Consider the following 20,366-nt stretch of genomic DNA (forward strand, 5'->3'; position numbering starts at 1 on the left):
CGATATCGACCGATAATAACATTTAATGACTTGATCGGTACTCGCCAATCTAGTCGATTTCATGAACCGATCGCAAGTGTTTGTTTACGAGTTAACAAGTGAGAGCGATTGCAGCTATAATATATACAGATGTGGATAAACCTTTGTTTTACAGTCTACTGGCACGACTCGCTTGAGTGATGGTCTCTTTGCTGGAGCTGTTTTATCTATTATTTTCTATAAAGCTGCTTCATGTTCACACTTAAATGGTTATAAGAGATGTGTTTAAGGGATTATATGCTGCATTCATAACTTATTCTCTTACACTTAAGTATTATTTAGAGGGGAAATGGGCTTTATGCATTATAAAGCTTAAAGCATCACAATCGGTACTTAATATCGGCCGATCCCCATGAAAAGAAATCGGTACTCGGTATAGGCTACAAAAATCCTGATTGTAGCATCCCTAGTGTAGTAGATGTAATAAAATTTAACAGCAGAATTATTCTTATCTATTTATTTAAATATGTAAGATAATAAGTTTTATTCATAATTTAATGTTCATTCATTCATTTTCTTTTCGGCTTAGTCCCTTTATTAAGCCAGGGTCGCCACAGCGGAATGAACCGCTAACTTATCCAGCACATCTTTTACGCAGCGGTTGCCCTTCCAGCCACAACCCATCTCTGGGAAACAACCATACACACTCATACACACTCATTCACACTCATACACTACGGACAATTTAGCCTACCCAATTCACCTGTACCGCATGTCTTTGGACTGTGGGGGAAACTAAAGCGAACCTCCGCGAACGCAGGGAGAACATGCAAATTCCACCTAGAAACGCCAACTGACCCAGCTGAGACTCGAACCAGCAACCTTCTTGCTGATAGGTGACAGCCCTACCTACTGCACCAGCTGCGTCGCCTAATTTAGTGTTATAATATTGTATATGTCATCAAAAGATTCATGATCTAAATATAGCTAAGAGGATTTTTAGGGTATGTCATCTATTTTTACACTGAATTACTTTCATGATTTATTTAATTAAATATGACATATTCTAATGTGAGCATTGGAAAAAAATAGTTACGCAAGCTGTTTTAAGTCAGTTTAACATAATATACGTTCAATGGACTCATAAGCAGAGTGCGAATTATACATTGACGATCAGGGGGGTCAACTTTTTCGGTAATGTTAGTTTTTGTAATACGTGCTTCAGTAAATCAAATGTATGTATTTGTTTAAATTACATCTAATTTATTAATAATATGTCTTTAAGTTTTCAGTGTTTTGTGGGACATTTGTGTATTCTAACCTAGAGCAGTGTTTCCCAACCCTGTGTCTGGAGGCACACCAACAGTTCATGTTTTGGATGTCTCCCTCATCTGACCCATTAACTTCAGGTTTTGGAGTCTCTTCTAATGTTCTGATGAGTTGTTTCAGGTGTGTTTGATTAGGGAGAGAATGACAATGTGTACTGTTAGTGTGCCTTCAGGAACAGGGTTTAGAAACTCTGACCTAGAGTATCCAATTAGCCACTTCTGAGGTTGCTGTAAGTCAAACTATGCATCTAATTTGACTACTTTTAGGCTATATGTAGAAACAAACAGCTATTTTACAATAAAATAGTCTTGTAAATAGTTAAGTCTACCGGTGCCGGTTTCAGACCGTTGAATGAGGTTTTCTAGCAGACTGATCGGTGCGATTATGCATTCACAGTGGTATAGACCATTGTCAAATGTATATTTATATTGTTAATTACATTTTTTTAATTAATTTTAATTATTAACATTATTATTTAAAATATAAAGCAGTGCAAATTATTTTTCTCAGTATTAAAGAGCTGACCCCCATATACATGTTGTTTTGATGTCCTTCAAGTGGGATCAAGCATTAATTAGGGGGGTCAACCCCCCCAAACCCCACTGTAATTTGCACCCTGCTCATAAGGTTAATTTGATTCAGCTTAAAAATTTAAGGCAACCAGGATTTTTTTACAGTGTGGACAAAAACTCAATCTAAAACTCATCATACTTGCATTTTTATGATTCTTGAAAACCCCTTTTTGGTCTTTGACCTCTAGAACATTTTGAGAAATACCTTTTGTAATCTCTTCCATTATCAGCTATGAAAAATAGCCCTTCTCTGAATCTTTAAACATGATCTGTACTCAAAGTTCAAATAAATCTGATATATCACTCCAATCTTTGAGAGAAAGAGAGCGCTCTTCTCCTCTTTCCACTCTGTTCTTACCGCAGTGCAGGTATCATTGCAGATGTATCTGCGGCAGGTGCTCACACACACACACACGCAGGCACACATACACACTCACACTCCCCTTTACATCTAAAGACACACACCATAAATATAAATCAGCTAAATAAACTGATTACATTAGATTTGTCTGGTTTTTAATCAGTTTTCCATTCTCATTCAGTTGTTTCCTCCTCCTTTCATTTTCTCCCACCGTTCCCTTTGTTCTTTGTGTATTCAGCTGCTGTTTTCATCTTGTACAGATGAAAGAGGGTCTGTTTGCTGTGTTTCCACGTGTGTCGTCAGCTTTGTTTCTTTTTTTTTTTTGGCGTTCACTCTTTTAGCCACGATTACAAAGTCAAACCGGTCTCTATAGTGACTTTATAGTGTTTCATCTGTAAGATCTGATAGGGGGATCCTCACTTCTTTTCACTCAATTATTGAGTAGTGTCACCTACCGCACACCCACACACACTCACTTCTGTCACAGGATCTGTGGTGCTGTAGTGTGTGTGTGTGTTGGTTTTGGGCAGGTGTTGTCGTGCCGAGAGTCATCAGGCATTAAATGCGCCTGCTGACGGCGACAGGCCCTCACGCTGAGAGAGCAGCGGGTCAATATCTAATTACCCCACTGGAAGTGGCAAATATTCCTCTTTCTCCACCTCTTTCTCTCTGCTAATCTCTCTCTCGGTCTGTCAGTCCCTCCTCCGCTTCTCTCTTTCCATCTGTCCACTGTTGTGTTTCAGCTCTCTATCCATCCATCTCCTTCTCTCACGTTCACATTGTCTTTTAATAGGTGTCACCTGGTCATGTGCGTAAGTTGACGTCTTTCGGTCTCACCCAGGCGTGTCGGCTGACCGTAACAATGCAGATTTAAAAGCTTAGTCCAATGTCGTGGTGTAAACCTTTTACGTCACTGGTGGAAATAGCACATTTAATCAAAAGAGAGAGATCTGTTCTAGATAGACTTTAAATCATCGCTTGTTTATGAAGCTAGGATATTTTCTTTTCTTTTTTTTTTTTTTTTTATTAAAAGCTTTTTTATATACAGTTGAAATCAGAATTATTAGCCCCCCTTTGATATTCTTTTTCGTTTTTAAATGGTTCACGAATTATGTGTAACTGAGCAAGGAAATTTTCACAGTATGTCTGATAATATTTTTTCTTCTGTTGATAGTTTGTTTGTTTTATTTCGGCTAGAATGAAAGCAATTTAACATTTTTTAAACACCATTTTAAGGTCAAAATAATTAGCCGTTTTAAGCTTTATTTTTTTCGATAGTCTACAGAACAAACCATCATTATACAATAACTTGTCTAATTACCCTAACCTCCCTAGTTAACCTAATTAACCCAGTTAAGCCTTTAAATGTCACTATAAGTAAAATACTAGTGTCTTGAAAAATACCTAGTGAAATATGTTCTGTCATCATGACAAAGATAAAATAAATCAGTTATTAGAGATGAGTTATTAAAACTTTTATGTCTAGAAATGTACAGAAAAAATCTTCTCTCCACATTAAACAGAAATTGGGGGTCTAATAATTCAGGGGGTTAATAATTATGACTTTTTATTTACACACACAGAACAAGAACAAACATTGGCTCGTACTTTAGACATACAAAGACAATATAGAAGAAAACAAAAAAGAAAAGAGACAAAAAAAGTAACACACACACATCATAGCCAGGAAACATACAATCAAAACTAGAGAGGGTAAATAAGTTAAACCTCAGAGGGGTCACTGGATTGCTCTTGAGATATAGATTTGTCAAGTACATCAAGAAATTGACCCAAAGTAGCCAAAAATTTTCTTATAGAGTTAGTCTGTGAAAACTAGGATATTTTCTACATGTTTACATTTTTCCTATTAATGTTTATTGATTATTTTTTAAAATCACATATTATATTGTTATATTATATTTCTTTATTACATTTATGTTTTATTTTATGAACATTTTAGTATTGTTCTGTATTCTATATGAATGCTACAAGGTAAATAATATTTTAAGTATAATGTAAATATATTATTATATTAATTGTATATTATATTAATTGTACGTGTATTACTATTATATATTTATAAATATTGAACAAAAGTATTGCTCATATTAATAATATTATCATTATTATCATATAATTGCTATACTCAAATAATTACATATAATTATGAATATAATATTCATAAAATATAAAATATAATAATTTGATACTTATATAACGTTTTCTTTACAGAACAAAATACTTTACAGAACAAATAATTACATTACATTTCTGTCTATTATTATAGAATTTCATTGTAATAATATGTAATATATATATATATATATATATATATATATATATATATATATATATATATATATATATATATATAATAAAATAAATAAATAAAAAAATAAATAAAATTGTGAATAACTGCTTTCTTATTGTATGTAATTTCAAATAAAATTATTACTCCAGTCATTACTGCTTTTATTACTATTGCCATTAATAGCAATAATATTATTATTAATAATAGTAATAATAATTAATAATAGAGTGATTTCTGAAGGATCATGTGACTCTGAAGACTGGAGTAATGAAGCTGAAAATTAATTTTTAAAATCACTGGAACAAATTATTAAATTAAGTTATAAACTACTTTTTTATAACATATTTACTCTTTCAAAATAGTGTGTGCATTATATATATATATATATATATATATATATATATATATATATATATATATATATATATATATGTTAATAACACACACACTTTTTTGAAAGGGTAAATATATTACCCTTTTAAGATATAACTTATGATAGAAGTGATAAATATATTATGTTTCTAGAAATATAAAAGTTTAAAATATATATTTAATTATATTTTACATTTTTTACATTTTATAAAGCGAAGTACAGTAACAACAAATTGGTCTGGTTCTTTTCATACATTGTCCATCAGGGGGCTCCACTCATCCACACACTCATGTGAGTGGTTTTGTTCCACAGGGTCTTGCCTCAGTCATTTCCTGGAAGGGAATTCACAATTCACATATCGACGGGGCTGCAAGAATAGCTCTTTATTCCCCTGAGGAGTCTGTGCTGGTTGTTCTGGAAGCTCAATATTGATCAGTCTGTGGTGTTAGATGATACACAGGTTCCTGCTTTAATGATGACTGTTCCACTAAAATAGCCCCACCTGAACCTCACGGGAGCCATTTTGGCTCTGATGGATTAATTCTATGCCACCTTCTTCCAGTATGACGGAATTACACATCCAGCCAATAGAAACACGGGATTCATGGAAAGTAGTGGATACCACACTGAAAGGTCAAAATCTGATTATGAAAGTATAATAACCTCAACTCAAATTTCGTCTCAGATGAAATAATCACCATGTCAGAGGAAAACAGAACTGGAACATTACACTTCATGTCTCCTTTGATCTTTGACTTAATTTAAATAAAGAACAAAGTGTAATAAATTAGATTTTCTCTCCTTTGAACTATCTTTTTACAGTTTACACTTTCTGGTCACTTTAATGAGAAACAGACTCATATTAAATCTAATCAGATTGACTTTGATGAAAACAAGACTCTTGCCTTTTTGTGGTGCCGCAAATGACAGGAAGGAGACAAATGAAATGAGTTTTATGTTACCTCTTTGAACTGTTGATATCGTACAGGATCAAGATTTCTGTTGTCATTATTCCTGAACTATGATAAACTGTGTGAAGTCAATTAACTGACTATTGTATTTGTGTTTTAGTATGGGCGATCGGACAGCTACCGCGTGGCCACCACGCAAGACAAAGATGAAAAAGGTTCTCCAAAGAAGAAGAAGGGGGGAAAGGATCTCGATGATCTGAAAAAAGAAGTTCCCCTGGTAAGTATCACACTGGCAAAGTAGCTTGATGTAGTCTTTTGCCTTTATCTTTTGTCACATTTTCCATTTTTACTTCAATTTCAGACAGAACACAAGATGTCAGTCGAGGAAGTATGCCGGAAATTCCAGACAGACATTGTTCAGGTAAAGCCACCATTGTGCAGTTAAAAAAATAGGTGTATAATTTAAATTCAAATACATATTTAAATATAGTTCTGTAGAAAACAATTAAGTGCAAATTTAGGAACACATCAGTGGTCTTGAGAATGACCAGTGTGCTGCACTTTGTAGTATTGGCGTTATAGGGAGCACCGTACATAAAATTCCTTGTTTCTTTAATTAAACACATGCAAGTAACTTTTAAATCTCGATGGACTTAAAAATCGATGGATACCAAAGGATGATAAAGCTACTTTTTTAGACTTTTTTAACTAACAGGCACTAAGAATGTCAATAGCGCTTTCCTATAACTGTGTGTTCTTCTATAAAAACAACTGTTGTTGATGGAGAAAATTCAGTTATTAAAAACAATGATGATTTATTATGTTGTAGATCTTATTTTTTTTACATAAGATCCCACAAAAAAGTTATGGGAACACTTGAGAATGATGGTCCAATAATTAATGCATTTCCTAACATTAACTAACTATGAATAATCTTGTAAAGCATTTATTAATCATACTTCAACATTTACTCATGCATTATTAATATCTAAAGATGTGCTTGTTAACATTAATGCATCGTGAACTAACATGAATTAATGTTATTTAACTTAAATGACATTAACAAACGTTAACTAATATAAAGAAATATCATAATACATGTATAACTAATTGTTCCTGCTAGTAAATACATTGCCTAACATGAACTAATGGACCATTATTTTAAAGTGTTACCAAAGTTATTTATGTATTAAATGTAATTTTATGTATAAAAATATTATTAATGTAACATAATAATGCACAAAATAAAAACTATTTTAAAGTTTATGGGCACATCTTTGGTCTTGGGAATAGCCTTTTTACTGTGCTTTTCCTTTAAAAACACTAGGGGGCATCATACGCTTTCAAATACATTGGCTGTTTCTTAATTCCAAGAACGCAGAGAACGGACTTGCGTTCTTGTAGAGACTGGTCTTGCCAGGCCACCTCAGAAGAACGAACCCGGGAGACCACGAGAACAGAGAACGTGTCCTGTGAGAAATGAGAGGTTGCGTTCTTCCTGATGATCACATGACCTTCACACATTTATAACTGAAAATTATTTAAACATTACAGCATTCATACAACGATCTTTTGTTTTTCTCCTTTCACAATATATACTGTGCATAAAGACCTTATAAATATACATTGCACAATACAATAAAACATATTTTATTACGAATTTTAACAATAAATTCCCTTAATGTGTTTATGCCTTTATTAAGATTTCCATGTTAATGTTTACTTTCATCATTTCATTTAGGAAAACTCTTGAGATAAATGAGTTATATCTCTTAACTTTAATGATAAATCTACATAAAATGCTGCGCTTCCCACCTCCGGTCGCAATGACTTCTGGGACTTCTTGAGCAAGTCTGCATCGGTGCATCTCCGATACCAAGAACACATCAGGGAACTTCCACTCATCCTCTGTTCTTGCGGTCTTGAGTTTTGGAACTGAACTTTGGCAGTTAATGATGACGTTACATGAGAACATAAGATCGCTGAAGAACGCATATTGAGAAACAGCCATTGTGTGTGTATTCTAAATCATTTGAAGTCATCTTATGTCCACCTTTGACATTTAGTAGTACACAGCATATTTGATATGTTTCACACAGTTCTTGTAGGCTTAGTTCATCCCCATATGAAAATGTGCTGTTTATTTTTTTGCCCTCAGGTCAAGTTATAGGTGACTTTTTCCAAGTTGTAGGTGAGATTTTTAGCTAAAAACCTGGTTCAATGGCTGTTGCCACTTTGACAGTGTTACGACTTTTTAGTTTTGCTTTAGGGTTTAAGAGGTAACATTTAAAGGTGATTAAAATTTGTAGTGAGTTGGTGGCAAAATTTCAACAACAACCAAAATACTGCCAAAAATAAGTTAATTTATTTACAATAGTGGAAAGGCAAACATAAAAGAAAAGTATTATTTACAAGATCACACAAAATAAATCAACGTATTATGGTTGGGGAAACGAGAATTAAGTGGCGCCAAATAAATGAAAGCAATATAACAAAACGCCCAAATCTAGCTAATATAACCCTCTAAACTATCTAGTAGAAAATAAACAAACAGAACATTTTCAGCGTTTTCACGCTATATCTTAACCTACTCTTCTAACCAAAAATATGGAGAAGCTTACAGCGGGTGGCGCTCACTTCTAAACTAGTGTGTTTAGACAGTGGAGTTATCAGAATCAGAATCAGTTTTATTGCCAAGTGTGCTTCACACACACAAGAAATTTGTTTTGGCTACAGAAGCTTCCAGTGTACATAAAGTGACAAGTGACAACATAAAATAAATCTGAAAAAATAAAATAATAATAAAAAATGATGAACATTAAACAGATGCGGTTAGTGAAGAAACCTGGATGTTGAGTTGTATGTACAGATTGTTATAAATATACAGGTTATAAGGTGCTGTGTACAAGTGCGAATTTAGAGAGTATTGCATTGTATATGGATATAAGGTGCTGTTTAGATGATCTTGCATCTACGTGATGCAAGATGTATGTCATGTGATCTCTAAACTCCTCGAATCCCAGGGAAAGGCTGACGCCAGAGATCAGGGGATTTTCACAAGCACACATACAGAACAAGACCAAAATCAAAACTCTAAACTAACATCAATATCACATCACATAACAAGCCAAACAGACAGGCATAATATACATTTGACTGTAACAGACAGTAAAAAGTCTCCATTTACTTGATTTACATGAATCAACAAAGATCACAATTTTAGCCATTTAGCATTCTAAAAAGTCACCAAATGTTGGATGACCTGAGGGAGAGAATATTAGCATTGGGTTACTTCCTGATCTCTATCTTTCTCCAACACAGGGTTTAACCAATGCAAAGGCCAGAGACTTTCTGGCACGCGATGGGCCAAATGCTCTGACCCCACCACCAACAACACCCGAGTGGGTTAAATTCTGTCGTCAGCTGTTCGGAGGCTTCTCCATCTTGCTTTGGATTGGAGCCATTCTCTGCTTCCTGGCCTATGCCATTCAAGCTGCTACTGAAGATGATCCAGCTGGAGATAATGTGCATACACATTACCCATCAGCAGCATTAATAGCACAAACTTGCAGTGAATATGTAAACTGAATGTGTGTCTTCTTGTGGTTTCATCCAGTTGTACCTGGGAATCGTCCTGTCTGCTGTGGTCATCATTACCGGCTGCTTTTCCTACTTCCAGGAGGCAAAGAGCTCCAAAATTATGGAGTCCTTCAAAAACATGGTGCCCCAGGTACTAGCTACACACTAAACCCAACGTTTACTTAGATTTATTATGTGTTCATTAGTATACATGCACATTTGAACACACAGACTATATAGTGCACTCCACTTGATGATGTGTAGATACACAGGCACTCAAAAATGGCTTTTCCCCCAAAAGTAATGAGCCTTAAAAGTGTGTTTGTTCTCTTAATCCCCTCACACATCCACCTCTAACAGTATTTATTGTTTTTGCCATCTTCAATGGTTGTTGTTCTTGTTCTCTTTTGTTTCTTTTCCAACTCTAAGTCCCAATTTCAATTCTATTTTATACCCCTACATCAAACTCTACATTTACATCTTCCCTTTGACCCTTGAAACCGAGTGTGAAGGGGTACCAGGGATAAAAAATATTGCCCTAAGAAATGGAACTCAACTACTACACCTGCACACGTCATTATATAGTGGTGCTAGTTGCTAGTTCATACATAGTTATTCACAAGATGTTACTTGTTGCTAGTTCATTCACAAGATGTTGTCTGCGGTTGTCATTCAGAACAGCACAAGCACGATAATATTTAACAGATTATTCACTCGCAAAATTGCTTTGCACAGTATTTGGACTTTAGAAAATGTTCATTTTCAGATCAAAAATAAATTAGTCTTTGAATTTCCTCTGGCCTCCAGGTTTTCCTCAAGTCCCTGTTATAGCTGGTGGATCATGTTGCCTCTTAACAAGGCATAAAACTGCTCATATTGATGGATGTAACCACAAGATATAACATTAATTTATAAATAAATGTTTTAAAAAACTAATTCCCTGCTTCAACATGACGTCAGACTGACGTCGTACCCCAATGTAGGCCGACGTCAGTGTCCAACCTAAAATTAACCAAATATCAACGTCTAATGATGTTACACTTTGACATTGTGTGGACAATACCATTTTGACGTCTATCAGATGTTGGATTTTGGTTGCCATACTTTACGAATAAATGTCAGTATTTGACGTCAATATGTCATTGGTTTAAGATGTTGGCTTGATGTTGGATTTTGGTTACTTTCCAACACAACCTAAAATCAGTCAGATATCAACGTTATTGGACGTCAAAATAATGTGAAAATTATGATTGGAAATAAAACTTCTTGCTTCTTATTTGCTTGGGCAGCCTTGTTGTGCTTGGGCCTAAATCTAACTGTCTGCTTCAATGGTTGCAGATTGTGAACAATCTAGTGGAAAAAAAATATTTGTGCATGCAATGCGATGAAATTTGCATCTCACATGTTGTACGCTTACCATAGTGTATGTGTAAAAAAATCAAGTATACTCTGGGCTTCAGTGCTTTACAAAACAGAAGCACTACGAGTAGAATACTGTAACACATTTTTATTTACAGCAAGCATTAGTGATCCGTGAAGGGGAAAAGATGCAGATCAATGCTGAGGAAGTGGTTGCAGGCGACCTGGTGGAGGTCAAAGGTGGAGACCGAATCCCTGCTGACCTCAGAATCATCTCTTCTCATGGATGCAAGGTACCATATAAACCTCAGTTATTTGTCTGCAGTCCTACCTGTGGTGCCACCTAGTGAACAATCATGTGTTTTTGACATGACACATAGGTGGATAACTCCTCCCTGACTGGCGAATCAGAACCTCAGACAAGATCACCTGACTGCACTCATGACAATCCTCTGGAAACCCGTAACATCGCTTTCTTCTCCACCAACTGCGTGGAAGGTGTGGATTTTATTATTGTGAAATGTCAAAAAGTCAACTTTTTTTAAGTTCTGAAGCATTATATGTTTTGTTTGTCTGTCAGGCACTGCTCGCGGTATTGTGGTCTGCACTGGCGACCGCACAGTGATGGGCCGCATCGCCACACTGACCTCAGGACTGGAGACGGGGAAAACACCCATCGCCAAGGAGATCGAGCACTTTATTCACATCATCACAGGCGTAGCCGTCTTCCTGGGAGTGACCTTCTTCATTCTGGCCGTCATTTTGGGATACAGCTGGCTGGAGGCTGTCATTTTCCTTATTGGGATCATCGTCGCTAATGTGCCTGAGGGTCTGCTGGCTACTGTCACTGTGAGCATATGCAGTCTACTAGGCATTTGAATATAATAGGGTTGTAATCAAAACCACTGTAGTCCAATGACTGAATTAATGACTCTCATGATCCTTTTTTGGTGCTTTCTAAACATTTATCACAGCCAGAGTAAATAGATTCTCCCAAAACACTGTGTTATAAACCATTCTGCCACCCTCCAGCCCCAAGCAAAGCTATAAATAATAGTCCAATTCCTAAACATATTGGGCTCTATTTTAACGACCTAGGCGCAAAGTCTAAAGCACATAGCACAAAAGCATTAAGGGTGTGTCCGAATCCACTTTCGATATTTTATGGACAGAAAAATACTGTCTGCGCCCTGGCGCATGGTCTAATAGGGTTGAGCTCATTTCTGTGTTTTGAGCATAACATGCATTAAACCAATCAGAGTATCATCTCCCATTCCCTTTAGGAGTCAGTTGCGTCCCACTATGGTGCATTTGCTATTTACATAGTGGGCTTTGTAAGTGGAAAAACTGAACGCTTTATAGCGAGAAAACAGTTAAACAGACTTTACTTTAGTGGATAAGGAAACAGTGATGTATGCACTCCACTGACGACATCCATTAGCCTACATATTTAATTTCGTTTGTTAAACACAAAGATTTGTTTTAAAACTATTTCTAAATTCAGTTCTGATTTTCAGCAAGCAAAAAAATTAACAATAATAACAAAGTGTGGTAAAAAAGTTATGTCCAAACACACGTCCTATTCGTATGTACCATATGGTCCAAAACCCGACAGGTGGACAAATCTAAATTTTTTTTATTAAAACAAATATAAATATGCATATAATAAATAATACTGTTAAATATGATAACATTATACTAATGCAAATTGTCATGAATAAAATGAAAATGCCCCATGAGGTCAAGAAGGCATGGAGGTAGTGGCTTTTTATTTATGTAAAAATTAATACTTTTTGTAATATTTTAATCCTTTATTTTGTTCATCTGTAAATATATTTGTGTATTGCATGTATATCCTGTGTGTATTAAGCAATGCGTAAGCTTGGACCTGCATAGGCGCATAACTAACGCGCTCAGCGCTGGACTTTAGACCTGCTTTCAGGTGGTCAATGGCGCGTCTATTTGAGTTACTCCAAAAAGCAACGTGTCAACAATGCGCCTTAACACACCTCCTCTGTAGACCGGCACGCCCATGAGTCAAAAGTGGTGCAAATCAATTTGCTATTCAAACAACGTGGCACAAAATGTGAAAATTAGAGTTGTGCTGGTCTGAAAATAGCAACAATTCACGCCAAACACATCTTGCCCTTATTGCGCAGTGTGTATGACAGGGCCCATTGTCTGATTCCTGAGTTAATGACTCTTATGAACCTTTGTAGTGAATCAAAATCTTTCATTACAACCAGTGCTCCCAATGAGTAATGTTTATAAACGTTCTGGTTAATCAAGAACATTCAGCATGACATGTGCAGTCGATTCCTAAGTAAATGACTCAATGATTCACATGTGAATTACTTTAAGCACAGAAACATTAAGCACAGATATGGTAGTCTGATTGTTAAATGAATGACTTTTATGAACCATTTTATTGAATCAGAAACATTTAGCACAACCAGTGTAGTCTGATTCCCAAGAAAAAAGAATTCTCAAGTTCATCAAAAAAGACAGCAACATTATAGCAGATTTTCGATTGCATTTACACTGTTGCATTTGAATTGACTATGGAAAAGTGTCAAGATGTATGTGTGGATACCTTTAGCTGTTTTTGTTATTGATTAATTAACTAATCGATTCTTAAAATTGTTAGTTAATTATTGAAATAATCATTATTTAAAAGATGGCGGTTCATTCCACTGTGGTGACTCTTGATTAATAAAGGGACTAAGCCAAAAAGAAAATGAATGAATGAATGAAAAGATGCCATTTGTGTCGCAGTGTCTGGTCACGTGTAGTTAGGACACGGTGTTAAACTCCTTAATATAATTTAATGAATGTCTCTTTAACCTCAGGTGTGTCTCACTCTGACTGCCAAGCGAATGGCTCGCAAGAACTGCCTGGTTAAGAATTTGGAAGCTGTAGAGACGCTAGGATCCACCTCAACAATCTGCTCAGACAAGACTGGAACTCTGACCCAGAATCGAATGACTGTGGCACACATGTGGTTTGACAATCAGATCCATGAAGCCGACACCACTGAAGATCAGTCAGGTTTGTTCTTTTCTTCTGTTATGACCCAACATATGGTACCTATTTTTCTGTCCAGAGTCTAAGGTGGTCTGTCTCTGCAGGTGCGTCGTTTGATAAGAGCTCTGTGACTTGGGTGGCTCTGGCCCGTGTGGCAGCTCTGTGTAACAGAGCTGTGTTTAAGGCGGGACAAGATTCTCTGCCCATCCTCAAGAGGGACGTAGCTGGTGACGCATCTGAGTCTGCCTTGCTCAAGTGTATCGAGCTGTCCTGTGGCTCGGTCAAAGTAATGAGAGAAAAGAACAAAAAAGTAGCCGAAATCCCATTCAACTCCACAAACAAATATCAGGTTTGTTATTAGTTAGACTACAAATATAAACTAAAACAGAAGCTGAGTGATAATTCTACTTACAACAATTATGAATAAACACTCTATGAATAATTAAAAAAAAAAAAAAAAAAATATATATATATATATATATATATATATATATATATATATATATATATATATATATATATATATATATATATATATATATATATATATATATATATATATAGTTTTCTTTCATGCAGCAGTATATTTTTTGCTGTAACAATTTTCTTAAACTATCTTGTCTTAAACTATCCATGCATTTCTTTTTTAAATGCCAAAAAATCTGCCAAATTTAAGTGTAAATATTTAAATATTGCATATATATATATATATATATATATATATATATATATATATATATATATATATATATATAGGATACTATAAATAGGATACAGAAACACTAACCCCAAACTTCACTGTACGATTATAAAAATATTCAACGATTATTATAACTAGATTTGGACACTTGGAAGGGCAGAGTTTTCAGCCACCCCTCTAGATTTCCCTCAATATGCTTGCATCCCACAGCTGCTGCTGCCAGTCAGAGATGTAAATTTATTGAACAACATATTTTCATTTTTATCATATTTTTAAAAATATTTTCAGCAATTAATGTCATTCTTGTGAAAATATTGTAACCAAATACTATTATTAAGGTTAAGCACCTACTATTGAATAAATGCAAAATACTTTTTGTTTGAAAGTTTTATTTAATTTTTTTAAAATGGGACATCATTGCAAGTGTAACCCTAAAACATACCAGATGTTAAAGCAGTGACTAAGGCAGAGACAATATTACAAAAATCTCATATCATGAAATCGGTTGTCTCATACTCAGAAATGTACTTGTTCATATGTGATCATATTTATCACTTTCACTTTTATGTACAGGGCAAATGTTAAAATGAATTAAATATATATATATAAACAGTAACTAAAACTAACGATTACAGGTCCAACATAGAATATACAGTTGAAGTCAAAATTATTAGTCCCCCTTTGAATTTTTTTCTTTTTTAAATATTTCCCAAATGATGTTTAACAGAGCAAGGAAATTTTCACAGTATGTCTGATAATATTTTTTCTTGTGGAGAAAGTCTTATTTGTTTTATTTCGGCCAGAGTAAAAGCAGTTTTTAATTTTTTAAACACCATTTTAAGGTCAAAATTATTAGCCGTTTAAGCTATATATTTTTTTCGATCGTCTACAGAACAAACCATCATTATACAATAACTTTAATTCTCTAATTCTCTAATTAACCTAGTTAAGCCTTTAAATGTCACTTTAAGCTGTATGGAAATGTCTTAAAAATATGTCATAAAATATTATTTACTGTCATCATGGCGAAGATAAAATAAACCAGTTATTAGAAATGAGTTATTAAAACTATTATGTTTAGAAATGTATTGAAAAAAAAAATCTTCACTTCGTTAAACAAAAATTGGGGAAAAAAAATAAACAAGGGGGCTTATAATTCTGACTTCAACTGTATATTGTCATATTGCACTGCCTAACCACGACTAGCATTTCTATAAACAATTACTTTTTTCCTCATTCCCACAGTTGTCCATCCATGAGACAGAGGACAACAATGATAACCGCTATCTATTGGTGATGAAGGGGGCTCCAGAGCGCATCTTAGACCGTTGTTCCACCATCATGTTGCAGGGCAAAGAGCAGCCCATGGACGAGGAGTTGAAGGAGGCATTTCAGAATGCCTACCTGGAGCTTGGAGGACTTGGAGAGCGAGTACTGGGTGATTAACATACTGACATCACTCTGAAATATTTCATTCTAATTGGTCATAGCATTTCAAGTTAAATATTTTGGTAAAATATATTTGGATGGTCCCGTTTAGACATTCCTTTGACTGTAAGTATGTTTATGCATTATATGTCAGCTAACTCGCATTATAGTGTTAATTAACAGTTAGGTTTAGGTTAGGGTTAGTTTACATGTACATTGCAAAGATTCTTATAGTCAGCAGCCTGAAGGAGATGATAAAAAAAGGTGTTAATTTTAAATATTTTTGAATAATGAATGCTGTATATTGTGACGGTCTCTGAATGGACCGCACAATTTAACCAAACGCACCAAATGTAAACATCGAAGTGAATGACGTTGTGGTGGCAGATGGATTCTGTTTTTCAATAAAAGCGGAAGCGGAATCAGGGAAAAGGAAGTGCGAAGTGGAGTGCGGGAAGTTGAAGTGCACTGTAAATCGAGTCACGGAGCGAAAAAGTAAATCACGTTGCCGATGGAAATGAATACTATGCTTACCTGAGAGAGCCGCAGTAAACAACCGAACTACACGCACACACATCAGAAGACAATCAACAATTTTTATTTTTTTTGTTTGTTGTTTACTTCAAAGGGGGTTTGAATTATTTGTTTTGCAACTTTAATTTCTATTTCCTTTATGGTTAATTGTTCTACTTTGTGGGAAAAAAATGTGATTGTTGGAACTGAGTATCTTATAAAATTGTTTGAAGGAGTTTTTGATTTTGTGTTCCACTGATATCCATGACTGTGACCCTGTTTTTTTTTCCTAAAGTAAATCTTTCAAGCTCAACATTTTGTGTGGACCTTTTGAGCCTGTATTTATTTAATTTTTTTTTTTGTGTGTGTGTGTGTGTGTGTGTAGCTGGTGACACACCCTCAGATAATTATATATATTTTTTTTTATTTCTATACTCTATTTGGTAGATTTGGATCTACCTGCCACCCGAACAAAAATTTATAATTTAAATTTTTGTAAATTCAGAGTTTCTTTAATATTGGAGTACACCAGCGCCACAATATCTGCTGTAAATCAATTATTTTAAATGTTGAATATTTTATATTTAAAGCCTTTTTTTATTTTAAAATAAGCTAATTTACAAGGATAAAAGTTAATTTTTATAGTTATGTAAAATAGCTGCCCTAATATCTAGTTAGTATTCAAGTGCATTTTAGCAAAATATTTACGTTTAAAATAATTTAGATCTTGATATCATATGAATAAATTGCATTTTAAAATGTATCCAGATAGCATAATAGACTAAGTATTCCAAACTTTTGACCCAGAGTGCATAATAACACTGTAGTCTAGAATATTTAAATATGTGTAAACTTGCTTTCTTTCAACAGGATTCTGCCATGTCTTAATGCCTGAGGATCAGTACCCGAAAGGTTTCGCCTTCGACACAGATGATGTCAATTTTCAGACAGACAACCTTTGCTTTGTGGGCCTGATGTCGATGATTGACCCTCCCCGTGCTGCCGTGCCTGATGCAGTGGGAAAGTGCCGTTCTGCTGGAATCAAAGTCATCATGGTGACAGGAGATCACCCCATCACTGCCAAGGCCATCGCCAAGGGTGTGGGCATCATCTCAGAGGGTAACGAGACTGTGGAAGACATCGCTGCCCGTCTCAACATCCCCGTCAGTCAGGTCAATCCCAGGTAAAACACAGACGCACTGAAAACATGACAAAGCACATCATCATCAATTAAGGTGCAGTTGTATGAGTTCAGTTTATGCTGACTATCAATGTGTCAAAGTGTGAAATAGATTTTTAAGAAACTAAATAAAGTTAATACTACCCCTAAAGCACTTCTGGTTTGTTTTTGGATTATTAATATTAAACTTTTTTTGTAGAAAAAGTACTTTTGAGCATGTAAAAGGCTCACTGTAAAAATACTGTGTTCCACACAAGCGATCTGTGTTGGGACAACTTGAAGGAATTAAGTTAACTTATTAAGTTTTACAGATTTAAGTAGATTAAACATAAAACAAATAGGTTGTCACAAATAAAACTCAAGAATTGTGTTGTTTCAACTCATTTTCAGTAAGTAGTTTGAACGAGCAGCAAACATGATATTTTGAGTGCTTGCAGGTTTTGCATGCAGATAAATCTACACGTATGCATTCAAAGGCTAATGATGAAATGAATCTTTATCATAACAGCACAAAAACAAACTTAGCAAAATAATGTTTACTTATAGTTATCAAAAATACCAGAAAATATTTTGGTAAAATATCCTTTCTTTCTGTGAAACTTTACAAACAAAAAGAATCTAATATTAATATTGGTAGCATCAATGTTTGAAACACATCCTGCACAGTAAACCCTTCAAATGCAAGCAACTTATGTTAGTAAAAGCTGTACAATTGACCCTTCGCTAAGCCCTGCCTTCCTTAGTTACTGTTTTTACGCCTGTCAAACTTTCATGCTTGGCACGTCTATTATAATATGTATGCGCTGGTGTTAGACATTCCAGGAATATAATTAGTCATTTATGGCGAACAGGTGAGATATCTGAGAAAGCCAGACAATATAGGATTGCAGTGTGCATTACAGGAGTATGTTCACGACATAATACGCAACCAATTAGAAAATAATTTAATCAAAGTTGAAGCTAAAGCCTAGCCGCCTCATACGCTGACCATTCTAAAGCTTATTTTATGCACAGCAAGATAAAGGAAATTTAAAAATAATTTAATAACAAATTAAACCGTGATTTCTCTTTTTTTGCCAAAAAGCTTGATAGATTAATTGTTGTGCAATAAAAGCGTTACTAACAGATGAGGAAACGCGCATGGACAGTGCTTCTACATAATTCATTCATAGAAAGAGCAGCCAGAAAGGGGAAATTGATGGATTTGTGCCGAATATTAGCATCGTTGACCCATAACAATACAGTACCTGTAACTCAGTGTGTTTGTGTGCTTTTCATACAGTTTCTATTCTAATTTGCAGTTAAGTGGAGAAAATAAATACATTGTAAAGTAAATCAAAGTATAAATAGCAGAAGTAAAGAAATATATTTTCCCTACACGCAAATATTAATCTGACACCAAATATAAAAGCAGACGCTAACCCGGTTTAACGTCATCACTAATGACTAAATCTCCAAAAGACCGACAAAAACATTGGTGAATTGTAGCTCTGACATGGGCATGAGGGATATAAATTACTGAAAAACAGCTGCGGGTGAAGTATATAATAGATAGCAAGTGCTCAGTTTGTGATCATATCTCTGTTTTGTTCTGTTGATATGTAAATCCAAAAATTCGTAGCTTGTAACAGATAGAAGTATAACTGAAATGTGCTCCCTTTACGTCCCATCACACAGCTTGATCCACGCTGGCATTTTCTCCCCTTGTGTTTTAGGTTTTGGAAAAGGAAAAAAATTCCACCACACCATCCAAACTTTTAGGATACCGGGTATCAGATTTTGCACAACACTTAGGCTTGTTTCCCTTACTCGAAAGCTTGACAGACCTCCCACACGTAGCTACGGTTGCTAAGCCACGATTGGTGTGTGGCGGTTTTCGGGTGTGGCTTAGCGAAAGGTCAATTTGCACAAACAGCTTCAATGCATTGCAAAAACTCAATCACTTAGATACCTATCGAAACGACTGGATTTCACTCACAAAAATTGACCAGACAAAATGTGCACTGTTATTTAAACAAGCAAATAGTTCTGTATTTATCAATTATGTACTGTTTGTGTGTTTTAGGGATGCCAAAGCTTGTGTTATACACGGAACAGATCTGAAAGACTATTCTCAGGAGCAAATAGATGAAGTTCTGCGAAACCACACTGAGATTGTGTTTGCCAGGACGTCTCCTCAGCAAAAACTCATCATTGTAGAAGGCTGCCAGCGACAGGTAAACACACATACGGGCATTCAAGTGTGAAGTACTATCTTCCAAAGCCCCATTTACACCTGATATAAAGTGATAGTTTAGGTTTATTTTTAAATGACAATTCTGTCACCATTTGCTCATCCTCTGCTTGTTCCTGTACTTGTAGTTTCTCTCTTCCGTTGAACACAGATGAAGATATACTAAATAAAAAACAGCCATTGACTTCCATAGTATTTTTTTGTTCTTAAGAATGTCTTTTTTTTACCAACATTCTTCAAGATATCTTATTTTTTGTTCAACAGAAGAAAGAAATTCATAAAAGTTTAGAACCACTTGAGCGTGAGTAAATAGTGAGGAATTTTTTAAACTATCTCTTTAAGATGAATAATTGATAAGTGAAAATAAAATAATCACAATTGTTATCAAATAATCACAAAAACTCTAATGTTAAGTTCACACCAAAAGCAGAATTAATTATTTGCGCTAGTAAGTTACAAACAAAGTCAATGCAAATGCACAAATAGAGGCAAATTATGGGCAAAGGCAGCGAAT

The 20,366-nt window shown here is 34.9% G+C and overlaps 1 protein-coding gene across 1 annotated transcript in view; it reads left to right on the forward strand.

Moving 5' to 3' along the window:
* The window catches only part of atp1a3b (ATPase Na+/K+ transporting subunit alpha 3b), a 46,015-nt gene that overhangs the window by 14,402 nt on the left and 11,247 nt on the right, over positions 1–20,366 (forward strand). The window contains exons 3-14 of the mRNA XM_056475838.1: positions 5,997–6,113; positions 6,198–6,257; positions 9,158–9,361; positions 9,453–9,566; positions 10,933–11,067; positions 11,155–11,272; positions 11,355–11,623; positions 13,624–13,822; positions 13,903–14,147; positions 15,744–15,936; positions 17,310–17,622; positions 19,685–19,835. Coding sequence (XP_056331813.1) covers positions 5,997–6,113; positions 6,198–6,257; positions 9,158–9,361; positions 9,453–9,566; positions 10,933–11,067; positions 11,155–11,272; positions 11,355–11,623; positions 13,624–13,822; positions 13,903–14,147; positions 15,744–15,936; positions 17,310–17,622; positions 19,685–19,835 — 2,118 coding nt within the window. The remainder of the gene's footprint in view (positions 1–5,996; positions 6,114–6,197; positions 6,258–9,157; positions 9,362–9,452; positions 9,567–10,932; positions 11,068–11,154; positions 11,273–11,354; positions 11,624–13,623; positions 13,823–13,902; positions 14,148–15,743; positions 15,937–17,309; positions 17,623–19,684; positions 19,836–20,366) is intronic.

This window comes from Danio aesculapii, chromosome 16 (assembly GCF_903798145.1).
Source record: "Danio aesculapii chromosome 16, fDanAes4.1, whole genome shotgun sequence".
In the NCBI taxonomy this organism is placed as follows: Eukaryota; Metazoa; Chordata; class Actinopteri; order Cypriniformes; family Danionidae; genus Danio; species Danio aesculapii.